The 16,275-nt window shown below is 40.2% G+C and overlaps 1 protein-coding gene across 2 annotated transcripts in view; it reads right to left on the bottom strand.

Annotated features, from left to right (window-relative positions):
- Positions 1-16,275, bottom strand: part of pmepa1 (prostate transmembrane protein, androgen induced 1) — a 37,442-nt gene continuing 21,167 nt past the window's right edge. Inside the window, exons 1-5 of one of the 2 annotated variants that reach the window (XM_028002922.1) lie at positions 11,477-11,787; positions 9,297-9,451; positions 6,784-6,837; positions 6,352-6,707; positions 1-5,750 (exon numbers count right to left, since the gene is read on the bottom strand). In XM_028002922.1, the coding sequence (XP_027858723.1) occupies positions 5,438-5,750; positions 6,352-6,707; positions 6,784-6,837; positions 9,297-9,451; positions 11,477-11,534 (936 nt within the window). In that variant the 5' untranslated portion in view covers positions 11,535-11,787 and the 3' untranslated portion in view covers positions 1-5,437. Of the gene's footprint in view, positions 5,751-6,351; positions 6,708-6,783; positions 6,838-9,296; positions 9,452-11,476; positions 11,788-16,275 lie in introns of those variants that run through there. The other variant, XM_028002923.1, reaches the window with a different exon arrangement.

Genomic DNA, 16,275 nt, shown 5'->3' with positions numbered 1-16,275 from the left:
TGTATTTATAAAACTTTTTTATTTGTACTTTTGTTAATTCAAAGGCTAAATGAAATGTGTCCGATTCTTACCAAGTTCTGTATCACCAACAATGAAGCATTGTTGAGTTCTTTTGGCAAGGAATATAACATAAACCCGTCAATGTGAACATAAGTTAAAAGGAACTGTCTTAATACACAAATAAGCAGGTATTATTGAGAATAAAATAGATCTCTATATAAGTGTGTTACCCATGCTGTGAGAGAAAACTGTCTGGAGTTTAACCCCCAAAACTTTTCAGCAATGACAGATTCCTGGATCCTAAACCAGACTTTACAAATTGCTGTGTCCTAGATGGGTTTTAAGATTCTGCTCATTGATGAAAAGCTGACCGTAATTCATGTTTTTACATTTAATTTTACTTTTCTCAAAGGTGGGAATCCAGAGCAGAAGAAACTCACCATACCGTACAACTCCCACCATTAATGTGCCTTCAGGATTAAACTCCACAACAGCTGGAAGACTTTTACAACAGTCGCAAGCGTTGCGGCGCAGTCGTAATACAGAGGTTTTATTTAAATATGAACACATCACATACTGCAACAAAAAGAGAGTGTTATCACACATTTTGTTTTCTAAAACATTGTCAGAGGAATAGGCGCCAGTGCAGCGCTGATTCAAAAAGCGGAGAAGCACACAACACTGCAGCATGAGAGGAAACACACAAAAAGGGGGGAAACCTTAATTTTCTCCAGTCGCCTTGTGCTAATGACATAAGTGCTTCCAGAACCGCTTGTTTCTGGGCTAATGTCTTAAATTATCAGGTGAAGAGAAATTGAGTTTAAATAATTTAGAGTACAGCTCCTGATTTTGCTGCTTTGCTATGAAAATGATGTTTTCTTAATAAATTTGGGCATGTTTCTTCCCTTTTCCTGCAAGACTTCCTTACATCACACAGCTAGGCTTATTCAATGTTCCAGGCTGTGTTTGGTTAAATGTCAAAAGGCAACAGTAATGTAACACTGGACACCAGAAGGCACACATGTAGAGTTTGGAGACGATAAGAAAAAACAAAAAAGACTTTATACTGCATAAGAAAAAAAAAAGGAATGACTGAAACTCTTTTTGCCAAAAATAAACATATAAAAGCACAAATTTGCAAACTAACAACAACACCTTCAACTGAAAAGGGCACTTAAACACAGAAGTACATGTTACGGATTTCCTCTTCTGCCTTGCTGATCTGCAGCTTTTGTGTGTTTAGGTAGTTTCACACTTTCACAAACTTTACAAATGCAAACAGTTTTCTGTGTGAACAGTGAAATAAAGTGAAATCCTTTTTTCTCTCTTTCTAAAGTGATAAACAACAATAATAACAATAATTCAAAACAAAATCTTACATTTAACACACTACGTTAAAATATCACTAATATCAAAAAGGCAAAAAGTAGTTGTATTGCAACAATCTTCTGAGGCATCACTATCGAAACCATCAATCTTCATCAGACTCATCACCATCATCCAAACATCATCATCATCATCATCATCATAGTCTGAGACAGCGCGGCCGGGGATGATTGACAGCCCACACAGGCCGCTCACATTTAGCCCATCTCAGCACAGGCAGGCACACTTACGTACGACATAGCAACAACAACAAACGACGAACATTTCCACGGAGACCCAAACTCGGTCGGCCAATGGCAAAGGGGGGGCCTTCTTGGAAAGGAGCTCTGTGATTGGACAGCGGGCATCTCTTGGGAACAGGAAGAGCTCACTGAGACAGGAGGAGGAGGGAGGCGCTCTGGAGGAAGACCAGGTGTGTGTGAGATGAATGTTTTCGCTGTACCTTGTGTGGTCCACAGTGAGAGTGGTGGTGGTGGGGGGGGGGGGGGGGGGGGGGGGGGGGGGGGGCACTAGCTCAATGAAAGTGTGTCTGGCTCTTTAAGTAGTTCATTTAGACTGCTGTGTGTATGCGGTTGTGTGTGTTTGGTTTTTGTCTAGACAGCTGGAGGTCTTTCCCAGGCCACGTCGCTGCACATTTACTGCACAGGAATACACACCCACGCACCTTTCACATGCACTGATACACACTAACTCACTTAAGAGCTTTCAAACTGGCATAAAGCATTAAAAAAAGAAGATTGTGTAGAGAGTTTGCAGTGCATATTAAATGATTTTTGCCTGCGTATAAATGTTTGATATGTGTGAGTTTCCTTCTTCCTCTGCCTGTCTCTCTGGGTTTTGTCAGCCAGCGCAGGGTTTTTATGTATTTGGATGCACATATTTATTATTATTATTATTTATATTGGTAGTAGTGGTATTCGTTTTCCCAATCATCCTGATCAGAGCCTTTTTCAAATCTTTATTCACTCGTTACAAACCTTCTCATCTCTGGTTTAATGGTCAAGAATGATTCATGATCTAAATATCCTTCAGTAGTTTTGGGTGTAGGCCTTAGTTCCCTTTGCATCATAATTTTTTTATCTTTAAGTGCTTGACTTTAACATATGTTACTGATTACATAATGGAAATATCTAAAAAATGTTTTACTTTGGTTTGACTCTAAAAGCTCTCTCTGGTTGGTTATAGTTTAAGTAATTTTGTCAGCATAGATCAACTAAGGTGAAGATTTGGGATTTCTTCCATTATTCAACACAAATTGGTTTCTGATCAGGGTGTGTTGCTTCTAAACACTTTGCTGAGATTAAAAAAGCACCTGGAAGTCAGAGTTGCTGACCTACCGACTTAATAATACTAAAACTGCTAGAAGAGTCAATATATCTAGAAAGTCTCACCGTTTTTGTTGAGAACAGGCTTGTTAAAGTGTATCTGTTCTCTTTTCTCACATTGCAGACTTACAGGGATGGTTCAGATGTTTTTAAGTAATATCTCTTGAAATGCTATGAACAGTTAGTGACATACAGTAGGAAACTCTGATCTCTTTTTCTTTATATGAATAGAGGGTCAAGAACAAAGTAGACTTCCTCCATCTTTAAAAAAAATTTCAAAGTGGTTCACTCTTGCTAAAGTTGTGTTTTGTTGTTGGATTTTACACTCATGACCAAAGTAGCATGCGGCATGCTAATCGGCAAGCTAGTTTTCTACTGTTCTTAAACTGTTAGCTGCTCATAATCCTTTAAGTCATCTGAAACATCCATTTAAATCAGCGTCAGCATCAATTTGGTTCAATAATTGCATAAAAACTGGACGACACAAAGCTCAACTGGTGTCGTCTTTACGTTTACAGACTCATAATGTTTTTCTATTTCTACACTTGTAAAGAGCTGACACAGGATGAGTTGCTATTAACACTCGTGTCACTTGTCAACACTTCAGTGTGTCTAGTTTCAACAACCCATCTTGTGTAAAAAAAGAACTTCAACAAAATCAACATACCAAAATATTACTGCCAATATTGTCCAAGAAATGTTGGGCTACATTTATGGTCCATTCTGATTAATTTTAGAAGAGCTTTGTTTAGTGAAACTCAGCAGATCGGATGCTGGACTGATTTATACATTTTTATCCAGTGTACGCTTTTACCTCGTCAACAGAGATAAAGGTTTCATGTTGTGATGCTGGCGGACTCGAGGATTGTTGTCTCTTTCCCGCTGCAATAAAGTGCTCAGAGATGCCCGCAAAATCGAGAAGTTTACCAGAGTGAACAGAATGAATGTTGACAGGAGGTTCGGAGAAATGTTGGTGTTATGAATCGTGCATAAGAAGCCACCACTGTGCACAGTCAGCATATCAGATATTTAGGGACCTGTTGGGCAACAGGCTTTCTTCCTGAGTAATGCTCCACAATGAGGACATTAGGCGTCTCTCTCTTCTCACCTAATGAGCATAAAACTCTAACATTCAAATAAAACACCCAAGCAGGATTAAAAAACAAAAAACTAACTCTACAACATTCTACTCTATCCCTTTCTACTGTTACACACTGCCTTGATTAGCTCAGACGCTTGTTAAATGGTACAGTCTGATTAAGTTGAGGAAACGTATGTGCTTCACTTGTTTGGTCGAGGTAGTAGCAGCCAGCTTTGGGATTGCTAATGATTCGGCCGACAGGGATGAGAGAGAGAGAGAGAGATGGAGAGAGTTCTGGGATTTCTGATTGGACCCACAGGTGGGCTGCTGACATTTGGTTGGTTCGCTGGACTCAGACATTTGCATAAACTGGAGATTTTTTTTTTCTTTCATCTATGGTACAGAAATTGGATCGTCTGAGTCCTTTGGACCAAAGTCAGTCTTCCCATCGACTGATAGCCGCTGCTGTGCACCGTGCTGCTCACACACTCTGGTAAATCATTTCCAATCTCTTTTTAAACCACAAAACACAGAGCTCCTTCACAATAAAAGTCCCTCTCAAATGTTCCATCTGGGCATACTAAAAAAATAGTGCAATGCTTTTCAGCAATTATATAAATAACTCTAAATTCGTGCTTTTCCATTCTCGTTCATACATGCGTGTATATATACTCCATATGTAACGAATATACAAGTCAACATGTACGTTTCAAAATGTTCAAGGTGAATGTTGGCACCCTCACGTGTTTCTCACGTCTCTTTTTCTAAAACTAGACAACCAAAATACAAAGAATGCATCAAGTTTTAAAACGGTACCCCTACTTTCTAGACCTCCTCTCTTAGCATTAATCACCGCAGATTCTCCTTCTGCGGTGAACAGTCAGACTTTGTGCAAACCCTCTTCAGAAGACATCAAATTGAATCAAGGATCTGTAAGGTCTCCTGCAGGTGTTGGTCATTATAAGGCAGAGCTTCTAGCTTTAGGACGTTTAGCACTGTTGCTACACCTGCTGAGCTAGTTTTATGATTACGCTAACTAAATCTAAACTGGAAATATAGTCAGATGTGCTATCATGTCCCACTGGTAAAGCCAAAGCTCGGTGCAGGAGCTGCTGCAAACTTTGAAGTTGGAGGAAAAAAAAGAAGCAAATATTTAAGGACTCAAAGCAGCAACAGAGGATTATCACAAGAAAACGAAACATATCCTGCAAGAAACAAGACGATTGAAGTGTTCTGCAGGCTTGGAAATGATACGTTCTACAGAGGCAAACAGAACAAGTAAATATTTATAACAAAGATCCATCGGATACAGGAGAGACGAGGAATTTACAGAGGCTTCTATCCACCTTCATCTTTTCCACTTCACGTCCGTCTTCTCTGCCATCCCCCGTTCTTCTGAAGCAAAGTGGAAAACCAGGAGAACCGGATGTTCTCCTGGAACTGTGCTCTGCAGAGGTCATGCAGATGTTCTCACTCAGACCGAGTCCGACCGCACATCCGCCGTGTAACCATTCACACCGGATGTTAACGTTCACGTCATCGTTCCTCATTGCCCGCGGATGATTTCCCAAATGGTGAGCTGATGGAATTTGGGGTGTTTTTCTTTTGTCTTTTTTTAAGCTGGAATGAAGAGAAAGCAGTTCAGTCACACCTGTTCCGGCTTCTGGGATTTCTCCTTTGTGTTCCTTGTGTTCCTGTTTTCCACACTTCCTTGCTGCTTGGGCAGAGGTCTGAGCAGGCCGTGTATGAGAGAGGACGGCGCCCCCTGCAGGGACGATACCGTCCGATGGCTCTGGGTGGAGGCGAGTGTTGCTGGGTGGTAAAAGTGCCCGATGGCTTCGCTGTAAGTCGGGGGAGTTCCCTCGACTTGAGAGTTCTGTTTCTGCTGCCGGGACAAAGCCTCTTGGGCCGCCAGCACACTAATACCTGAATGGACGCTTGGGGGCGGAGCCTGCAGCCTGGGGACAGAAGATGGAGGAGGAATGAGAATGATGGGAGAAACAAATGGAGGAAACACGCAATAAGCCCTAAATATACAGCAGATAGAAAAATAACTGGACTGGAAGATTGGAATAAGAATAACTCTTGGTCAAAGTTTATGTCATAAGCTGTTTTTGAAATAAATATTTTTAAGGGCAGAAAGTCATAAAGAACTCACTAATGTTTTTAAACTTAGATATAATGAAAGATGACGTAAAATCTGGAACAAACGTCCAGAAACGTCCAGCCGAAACACTGAGTTCCTTTGAATCAGGAGTTGCTTTATAACATATTTGATTTATATTGATGATTTAACGATAGTTACTGTTTCTCACAATTGTTGACTACATGTCAACAGTTGTTGACATGTAGTCAACCCGCAGTATTTATTTATGTTTTGGTCAACAATGACCAAAACATAAATAAATACTGAATAGTTTAACTTCTGGGGAAGAGAACAAATAGAAAGTTTCCTTCCTGGCAACATTTTAAAAGCAATTTAAGTGACAATAAATCTGAAATGACTCTGATTACACGTGAGTTCTCCACGCTAGTGAATGACAGCAGCTGTGCTGTTACCTGGCCTGCAGGCAGGAGTGGGAGGGGTCCAGGGCGTGGGAGTCAAACACTGTTCGGTTGGGCGGAGGGCGAACCGACTCGCGGTTCAGCTCCATCTGCTGTTCAGGGTCCCTCAGCTGCAGAGTGCAGGACCCCTGGTACGGAGGCGGCTCCTCGCCGTCTGAGAGGGAGATGGTGGGCGGGAGGTCGATGAAGCTCTGGGGCAGGTAGGGGTACGTCGGCTGGAAGCGACTCGGGCCATACGTCTGCTGGAAGCGCTGTGATTGAAGCAGAGGCTGCGGCTGGCTGGGCTGCGGGTCGCGCTGCAGGTACGACATGACTCCTCTGTCCGGGGGCCGCGGGTTATACACCTGGTGCTGAGCGACATGAGACGTCAGGATCTTTAGCTGCGTTAAGCTGGAGAACAAGGAGCTTATTCCAAACAGACATTACCTCGTTCAGACCACTGCTGGTCCCAGTGCTCTCAGACGACCACAGGCTTCCCTCCTGCAACAGAAAAATCATCAAACTTCAGTCAGATTCACCTGCAAACTAAATACAGCACAAACTATATTGCAAAAGCAAGAAAAAAAAAAGCACAAACATAATAGAGGACTAACTTAAGAGATTTGAAATGTTGTCAAAAAGATAAAATTAAACATCCATGATGAAGATTAATAATTAAAAGATAAAAATAAATAAATAAATAAATAAAAGCTATTTTTAAGCTCACGGATTCAATTAAATACAAATGTACAACTGCAACTATAAATTACAAAAAATAAGTGAGCTAAAATGTAAAAGGGCAATAAAATGCCTGGAATTAAATCTTAAAAAGCCTCAAATTAAACAAATGAAAATAAAACTGAATCACTGAGAACTTGTATACATTTAATACTTTATGCTTTAAATAATAATATTTCTAAAAGTAACGATCAATGTGCATCAGAGAAAAACTGAGAAAATATTGAGGACAAAATTCACAAACCACTAACAACCAGTCAAAATGTAAACTGTATTGGTTTGTGTTTATGTTTTTATGCCTAAAACCAGACAAAGAGAACTTTACTGTCCATCTGCTTTTGGTTTACAGCAAAACTGATTTCAACAGAGCAAATAAAAAAATGTGAGAATCTAAAACATAATAAGTAACAAGAGTAACGAGAAACTGACCCAATTACACCAACTTATTCAAGATTTTTTTATATATATATTTCATTGTTGTTATTGACAGTTTCAGATACATTTCCATTTTTTTCTGCATGCTTATATCTTATTTCTCCACTAGAGGGCTCTGCTGGCGTGTAAACTGAACTTCTCTCCATGGCGTTTTTAACATTCTTCCCTTTATAAAATCTTTTTTATGCATCTTCATTTTTCGCTCTGCTTTTTACTCCGAGTCTCGCCTTGGCCTCTGTGCTTGATTAACTTCTACGGCTTTGTGCTGAAAGGAAATTAGCCGACTAAAGCAGACATTTCAGCAGTTTTCAGGAAGATCAGAGCCTCTGCCCGACATTCTCTGTCCGTTTTAATTTCCTTTCTTTCGAGAGAATTTCGATCTGCTTGTCTGCTTGGATGTGTGTCAGTGTGTCTGAATGCTAATCCAAACTAACTAGGACACTGTCACTCCCCTGAGCTCTTCACAAAGCCTCTATGTGTGACGTTTATCCTTCATCCCTTAATTATATCTTACTTCCCGACTGGAGCCACAAACACAGTGACTCAGGAAGCACGAGTGAAGTCATATGTTTGAGGAAGCCTCAGGTGTATCTCAGTGGATGTGTTCCTCAGAATAGAAGCCGGTTCCCTTAACAAAAAAATGAGTCAGTGTGCTAGCATTAGCCTGCAGCTCTTAATCACTGGAATTGCATGCTGTCTGTCAGCATGCCTGAAACTCTGTCTTCCTTCTTCTTCTGTCTGACCCGTCTTCTCATTGCCTAATCCACTCCAACAACCGCTGGTATGTTCAGGAAGTTATGACAATGTCTCAGAAATTATAACATAAGTGAAGCTTGACTGTCTTTCCAGAATCTTTTCAGAAACTTTCCAAAATACTTGCGGAAATATCTGAACATGTGATCCACAGGTTAGAAAGCAGAGTGGAAATTTTACATCTGCATACAGCTGATCCATATTTATGAGATTGGAATGCTTTTTGGTGTCGATGTAAATGGAGGTTTTAAAAGTTTCAAAAATGATAAAATTCCAGAGTGTCAAAAGTTCCTCATTGAAATCCTGAAGGTGTCAGAAAACCCAGAGTTTACTCTGATAGTACGGAGTAGAAAGAAGTGGAGCACTTCCCATCTTTTGTCACAGTAACAAATTTTCCTGGATGATAAATTGTCCCACAAGTTATTCCGATAAACGATAATATTGTTGTTTTGAGATGATTTTCAAACATGGTTTAATAATGCAAAAACACATTCTCAAATATCAATAAACCTTAAATTCTAATGAACATTTAACACTGGAACCGGAACAAAATTTAAATATTCAAAACAACAGAAACAACAAATAAAATTAATTATGAAGTCTCTCATAAAAGGTGCTGAAAGTCTGGTGCCTTGTTGAGATCAAAGCACCAGACTGAAGACTTTTATCATCCAGTTTTTGGAAATGGAAATTATTGAGCTCGTTTTAATTTATCTTGAGATGAATTTGTTGTTATTCCCTCCCCAACCTGTTGATGAACAGAGCCAGTCAGCTAAAAAAAGGAAGGTTGCTATCAAAAATTAGATGGATGGATGTTCTAACACTACATTTATTAATCTGTGAGCGAGAAAATATTCAAACTTTTTGATTGCGTTTGTGCATCAAAATAAAAATAAGAGTAAACAAATCGCCTGAAATCTTAAATATGTTAGCTTGTTTTAATACTCAATAGTTAATAACAGCTGCTTCTCTGTTTAAGATAAAAGCATTTATCCAAGTCTTTGTCCAGCCAGATTTCAGGAGGAAATTCTTACATTGGCCAGCGGCAGGTGCCTCCTGCGGGCGGGGGAGTGCCTGGAGAGCAGGGAGCGCGCAGACAGGCGGTAGTGGTTGAGCAGACAGGTGATGACCACCACCATGACCATCATGAACACCACGATCACCAAGATCTGGACGAACTCCAGCTGGGCTGCAACAGCACAAACACTCAGCATATGGTCTGAACTAGCAAACAATAAAGCATTAAAAACAGATTAAAACTTTTTCTACATGCATAGAAAATGCCACAAGCGTGCCCAGTTATGTCATCAGGACTTAGTCAGCTTGAAAGCTGCTGATTATTAACAAAAGCTGCAAAGCTCAGGCTGAGAGTCAAACTCCACCCAGTTGCTTTGTGGGAATAAACCAGTTTCACATTATTTTCCTCCATTAGAAGCTTTATAACTGAAACAGTCTTTACAGACGCATAAAAATATCCCTGAATGAAAGTTGAAAACTTGTTTTATAACCTAAGATGTTGGAAACAAGCAGCATGTTAGCCCAAGAAGAAAGTTTTATTAAGCTTCAGAAAAGCAGTTAAATATATTTCTGTAAACTTCTCGACTAACAGCAGAAAGATCAGGGATCTCAAAGCTTAAAGGAAAATGGAAGAAAATTTTAGAATCAGCTCATGTGAATAAAAAATAAAAATAATAAAAATATAGCAATATTAAAGCACAACAACCTTATTTACACACAGCTGAATTTTAGGGTTTGGGTTTTTTTGTGCATTGAAAAAGAAAAAGCTGCTTTCATAGATCTTATGAAAATAACAGGTTTTCAAAGTAAAACAAAATAAATTTGACATTCTTGGACTTAAGAAGCAAAAATGATCACTTCCTTTTGAGATTAAAGATGGAATAAATCCAAATTGTGAAATATAATTACCAAAACAAGGTCAGTGTTTTATTTCAGACATGAAGGGGGTCAGCGAATCATACACACCCACCCACCACTACACATGCACACACACCCCCACAGACACACACACCCACCCGCAGACACACACACACACCCACACCCACGCCCACACAGAGCCAGACAACATCAGACATACAGAACTAGCTTTGTTTAGAGACAGTCTGCTCAAACTCCCCGCTGTTCATGCCTACGCCACCCCCATCAGACACACACACACACACACACACTGAGCAATTTTCACACACTTTCTTCAAAGGGAGCAAGCAGAGGTCAGGGCCAAATCAGAGAGAGGAACATAAAGTAACCTGCAGCCACACATGCACACAGACCAGACTGCAGACTGGTTTCCAGACGGCTCACACCAGTTCTCAGAGCTCTGTGTTCGTCTGGACCCATTAACGGTCACATGGCGTCAAAAGACAAAGTCAGCTGACTGCATTTCTGCACTTTTATGAAATCAACCATTTTCACTTTTTATGACTGTAAAACGTGACCCTAAATAACTTCCACCAACAGGAAGTGAGAGAAACACACACAACTAACCAACAGTTTGAGAAGCCAACCTTTTCAAAATAAGAGCATTGCAGTTTTCTGATAATAGGAAGATTACTGGTAACTGTGACTGTGATCAATCCAACCTTTGAGGTTTGTCTGTAAAAGAGTGATTTTTTAAGTGAATGGAAACTTGAAACTTACTAAAAAGAATTAACATTTCTCATTCTGCTTCACTAAACATGTTTTAATTTTACCAAACAAAACTTCAAAGCTGTCCAACTGCATAAATCACTCAAAAAATCCTACTAACAAAAGTTAATGTTCACTTTCCAGAAGGTAGAGGAACCTGCATTCTCAAACTGGACAAAATGGGATTTAGTATTGTGCATAAGTGATTTAAAATATAACAATATTGATAATAATAATATAAATCCTGATCAAATTAAGCACAACAATAACAAACAAATAATCACAGAACAGCGGTAGAACTTTATAAATATAATAAACGTTGTTGGTCTTTGAGTTGGACATTTCCAGACTTTTCCAATCCATTGCAGAATCATTAAGTATCAAAATATTGTAGAATCAATAACCTTCCAATGCAAAATCTGCCTTATTTTATGAGAATGATAATTCTAGTTCCTGTTTGGTTCTGGAGATGAACTAAAAGTTTCACAAGAATTGGGGGGGAAAAAGCACAACAACATGAAAATAAAGTGAAATCAGAGCTGAATGCTGTAAAAACTGACACGAAACTCACCACAGTGCTGTATCTGAACACAGTTTTCATGGCTGTGACTCCCTGACGATGGTTGCATAGTCTCTGCATGCAACAAGCTGCCCAGATCAAGACGTTCTCTCTGAAACAGCGCGCTGATTAGATCCCAAGGGTCTGTTGTTAAGGCAACGGTGCAGTGGGGAAAGTAAAGCGAACTAAAACAATTTTTTTTTAAATAAACTAAAACAAGAAGTTTGTGGGAAAACTTGGAGCTACATGATCTGCAGACGCTCCGAGTCACAGTGTGAGCACGCACTCTCTGAGTCTGGACTGAGCTTTGTCTGCAACTTTTTCTCACACACATTCCCACACTGTCCAGACAAACACACACACACACACACACACTCACACACACGCACACACACGTATGGAGGAAACAGCTGACCGGAGCCTTCCTGCCTCCCCCACAGCCGCTCAATAGATGCGAACAAAAGGGGTCGATGTGACGGGGGGAGGAGAAGAGCGAGGGAGTGGTGGGAGCGTCTGGTAGGGACAGATGGGTCAGAGAGATGGACAGAATAATGATGAAGGACAAAAATAGGGAGCCATGAGGCTGGAGGGGGGATCATTAGGAAAAACAAACATTATAACTCCAAATAAAAATGTACTAGTTTGGGTTAGCTTCAGGTCTGTTTAACCCATAACAATATAAGTTATTAATGCAAACATACTGTACGTATGATCACATCAGAATCAGCAATGACGTTACTCTGTCAATAAATCAGCAGAAGTGTAAATCTTTCCACTGTTGTCCAGTAAGGTTGGGTAATATGGCTTAAAAAGAAAATGTTACTTTTTTTAATCCAAATTATCATAGGAAGTAAAAGCAAGTGATTCACCAGATAATTTTTAAGTAAGAACTTGCAAAAAGCTTCTTTTGGTTTTTGAACATAATTTTCTTCACTTTTCATGCAACAGAAAATTACAAATGAAAACTAGATAAAAGGTGCAATGTTGCACTCAAAAAAAGTATTTGAAGGATGCAGATTAATATCCATCCATCCATTTTCTAACACCCTTGTGCCAGTGGGATCAGGAGGGGTGCTGATGCCTATTTCCAGCGAGACATTTCAGGCGAGAGTCGGGGTCACCCTGGACAGGTCACCAGGGCAACACAGAGACAGACAGGACAAACCGCCATGCACATAGCTAAGGAGAATTGATACAGACTAATTAACCTGACAGTCATGTTTTTGGACTGTGGGAGGAAGCCGGAGTACCCAGAGAGAACCCACAAATGCACACGGAGAACATGCAAACTCCATGCAGAAAGAACCCGGGCCGGGAATCGAACCAGGACCTTCTTGCTGCAAGGCAACAGTGCTACCAACTGCGCAGCCTCAGATTAATATATAAAATTGTAACTGAAGCTGTAAAAGCGACAGTCTGAACACAAACGCTAACAGAGTTGGTTCCGTCATAAGAAGCTGGGGTACCCAGAGAAAACCCAGGCAGGAAAGGAAAGGAAAGGAAAGGAAAGGAAAGGAAAAGAAAGGAAAGGAAAGGAAAGGAAAAGAAAGGAGAAAAAAACAATTTGTGGGAGTTTGGTACCAGCTGACAGAACAAGCTGTGCGCAGGCATTAGGCCCACTCACACACACACACACACACACAAACACACGCACACACCCACACGCACACACCCCCAGTCTGGGTGGCTTCACACAGATGGTGAGACTGGCACTGATTTCTGTTTAAGTGTCTCTCTGTTCCTCTTTGCCTTCGACAACAACAGTTCCCTTTAACAGGCAGCGTCGCTGTTGACAAATAACGCTTTTAATCTGTTTATGTTTGTTGTTGTTTGTCTTCCCTTCGCCCCTCACTCTGCCTCGCTTCCTCCTTCGCTCGGCTGTATCCTCCTTTTAATCGAATCAGAATGAAAGCGCAACGGGGGGAAAAACAACAAAGCAGCAAATAAACAGCAAATAAACACAGCACTCAGAGACACAAAGAGAGGAGGCTGAGCAGGAGAGTGCAGGAAGCCTACTCAAAGATACAAATGAGAAAACAGGCTAAATGCAATTAAAAGTCAGTAATGTAGACTTCATGTTAGAAATCTGAAATAAGGAGAAAGAAAGAGCTTATTTTGTATTCCTTTCTCTTCTTTCTGAGTTAAGGTCTGTTAAAATAATTACATTTTGTAAATCTGTGGGGTTTTTTAGATCAGCAGAGCTGCATCGCATAAAAATCATCTGTACACAGATTGTGTCTGAAAATTAATGCAGTGGGTAGAAAGTCTTTTGGTGAAAACTCTTGATTATTTGTTGGCAAATAACTCTAAAAAGCTTTTTCTTGGAGGGGATTTAGTAAAAGTGAAAGCAGAAAAAGAACTTTACTTCAATGCGACAGCCCAATAAAAGGAAAATGTTAAAAATGTTACTCATCGCCATCCTTCTGCCCTCTGAACATGGATTATTAAAACCACACTGAATGAACCCTGGTAGATTTAAACTCTGACAAGGCTCCCAAAGTTTAACTGCAGCTCAGAAATATTTGCAGCCCAGTCTCACATTATGGAGCCAGAACCGTGACCTTCCCTTCCCACTGCTGCAAAACCTCGCTGTCTGACCAACAGGACTCCCTCTCTGCAGAATAATAACCTCGTTAGTAAGAGAAAAGTTTTACTGCTGTAACAACTTCAGTAGAGGTACAAGTTTGTTTTTATGTTGCCAAACATTTCCCATTTTAGATTGTTTAGCTTGTCATTGTTTTATATATTTTAATTATTCAGTTAAAGTTACATGCTTCAAACCTCCTTCTACTATGCCTTTGCTTTCATGTCATTCATGTCTATCATTATGAGTTGCTTAATATTCTATAATCTTTTGGTTCAGTTAAGGCATCCAGCCAATCTGGGGTCATGCAAACACATCCCAGCGAGCTCAATTTTCAGAAAAGATTTAAACTACTCTCACTCTCCTTTTTGCTCTCAATCGCAGATGTATTTTTAGAGCAAATGTGTTGTGCCGTCGCGCTGATAAAAAAAAAAAAAAAACAAAACATCCTTAGGGTGAAGACTTGGCTAGAAACGCAGCAATATTGTTCTTCGTTTTTGGGACGCGCGCTGTCGGGAAACATGATTTCTCAGCTCCTTCTCTGGATGTGTGAGGAAACAAACAGAACAATGGCGGAATAAAAGCTACTAGCAGAGATTTTCTTACTTGTTGCACTGTCTGGTCCATTTCACTGCTTGTTCTTGTATAGAAAGTACATGCTGTTTTTTTCAGCTGTTTTCCAAAAGAACAGATATTTTGGAAATGATTGATGTTATCTGAAAGGACTTAACTTTGCTCAGCATTTTATTTGCATTTTTTGCATGTACACATTCCAATCTAAAGGAAATTTGTAGACAGTCATGTTTTTGGTTGGTGGGAGGAACAAAAAACTATAATCCTGCAAGACACATTTATATCCCTACAAATTGGACATCTTATAAATTATTTTGTCCTCTGAATAAAATTAAATTTCAGACTCACAAAGTGACATTCGACACATTTTCCACCTGCTTTGTTTTTCTCAGTTGGTGAATCTAAATCTGCTGAACTGCAGCATTTTAGAAGCATCTTCACTGCAAAAAAATATTTTTTCTGTTTCAAAGAGGTGTTGGTGATACTGTTACATAAAAAAATCCTGAAAATGCTTTGCAGTTTCCTTGTCAAGAATAGAAATGATTAGCTAACATAATCTCTGTTTAGTCTTGTGATCTTGAATCCCAAGACTAAGAGCAGATGCTCATGTAGAGAGTGGATTACTGTCCTCAACTGACTGTTTCGCCGCACTTCACTTCAAGTTTTTTTAAGTTGATTTTGGGGCAGCTCAGGAGAACGAAACTACAAAAAGTTGCGAGCAGATTTTCATTTCTTGTCATGTTGCATGAGATCGCCTGCTGATCCTTTCCCTCCCTCTGCGGTGTTGTCTAGACAGGAGGAGGCTGTAAGCCTGGCAGGCAGGCAGACACTGCATGGTTAATCTAAAGCAATTAGCTCATTTGTCATCCGTTGCCTGCCCTCCGTCTATCTGCCTCCATCTCCTCCTCCTCCTCCTCTGCCTCCTCCTGCAGTCAGCAAAAGGTCGCAGGCAGGCCGAAAAACGAAGCAGGAGGAGAAATAAAGAGGAGAAATGGATGAAGAGGAGTGAAAAGCAAGCAAAGGTGGAAGGACAAGTAGAGAAAATAGAAAATACAAGAGCAAAGGAAGGTAAACTAAGAGGTAAATAGAGAAGAGAGGAGAGGAGAGATTAACAGAAGATAAACAGAAAAAATGATAGAACAGGGAAGAAACTTGCCAAGTCCTCCTTCACTTGGTCCTTGGATGACTCGACAGTCTGGGAAGTCAGAAATAACTCACACCGCTGTGTGTGTGTGCGCGTGTGTGTGTAAGAGAGAGAGAGTGTGGGTCTATGCAAGTATGTTTGTGAGTTTGTGAGAACTTTTAGGTCGTAGGTCCACACAATTTGCTTACCAATTTCCATGAGAAAGGCTGCAGGGGGTAGACGGACGAGCAACAAACACACCCCGGCACACACACACAACACACACCATTGACTTCTAAGTCAGGGTCTCGACAGCCAACAAGTGTGGGAATTTTTGTCGACAAAACTCTCAGTGGAGGTTTCAATAGTGGGAAAATGAAGAGGAAGGACTGTGGGTGTGTGCATGTTTGTGTGCAAGACTTTTTTTTTCGGGGAGGGGGTGTCATCCTTTCCCATCTTTCCACTTTTTAATCTTTCACCATTCTGATAAAGGAAACACTCATTTCCAACATGTCTGGTTTTGATATAATT

This window comes from Xiphophorus couchianus, chromosome 20 (genome assembly GCF_001444195.1).
Source record: "Xiphophorus couchianus chromosome 20, X_couchianus-1.0, whole genome shotgun sequence".
In the NCBI taxonomy this organism is placed as follows: domain Eukaryota; kingdom Metazoa; phylum Chordata; class Actinopteri; order Cyprinodontiformes; family Poeciliidae; genus Xiphophorus; species Xiphophorus couchianus.
Note: the sequence above shows the minus strand (reverse complement) of the source record. Positions and strands in the feature narration are given on the sequence as shown.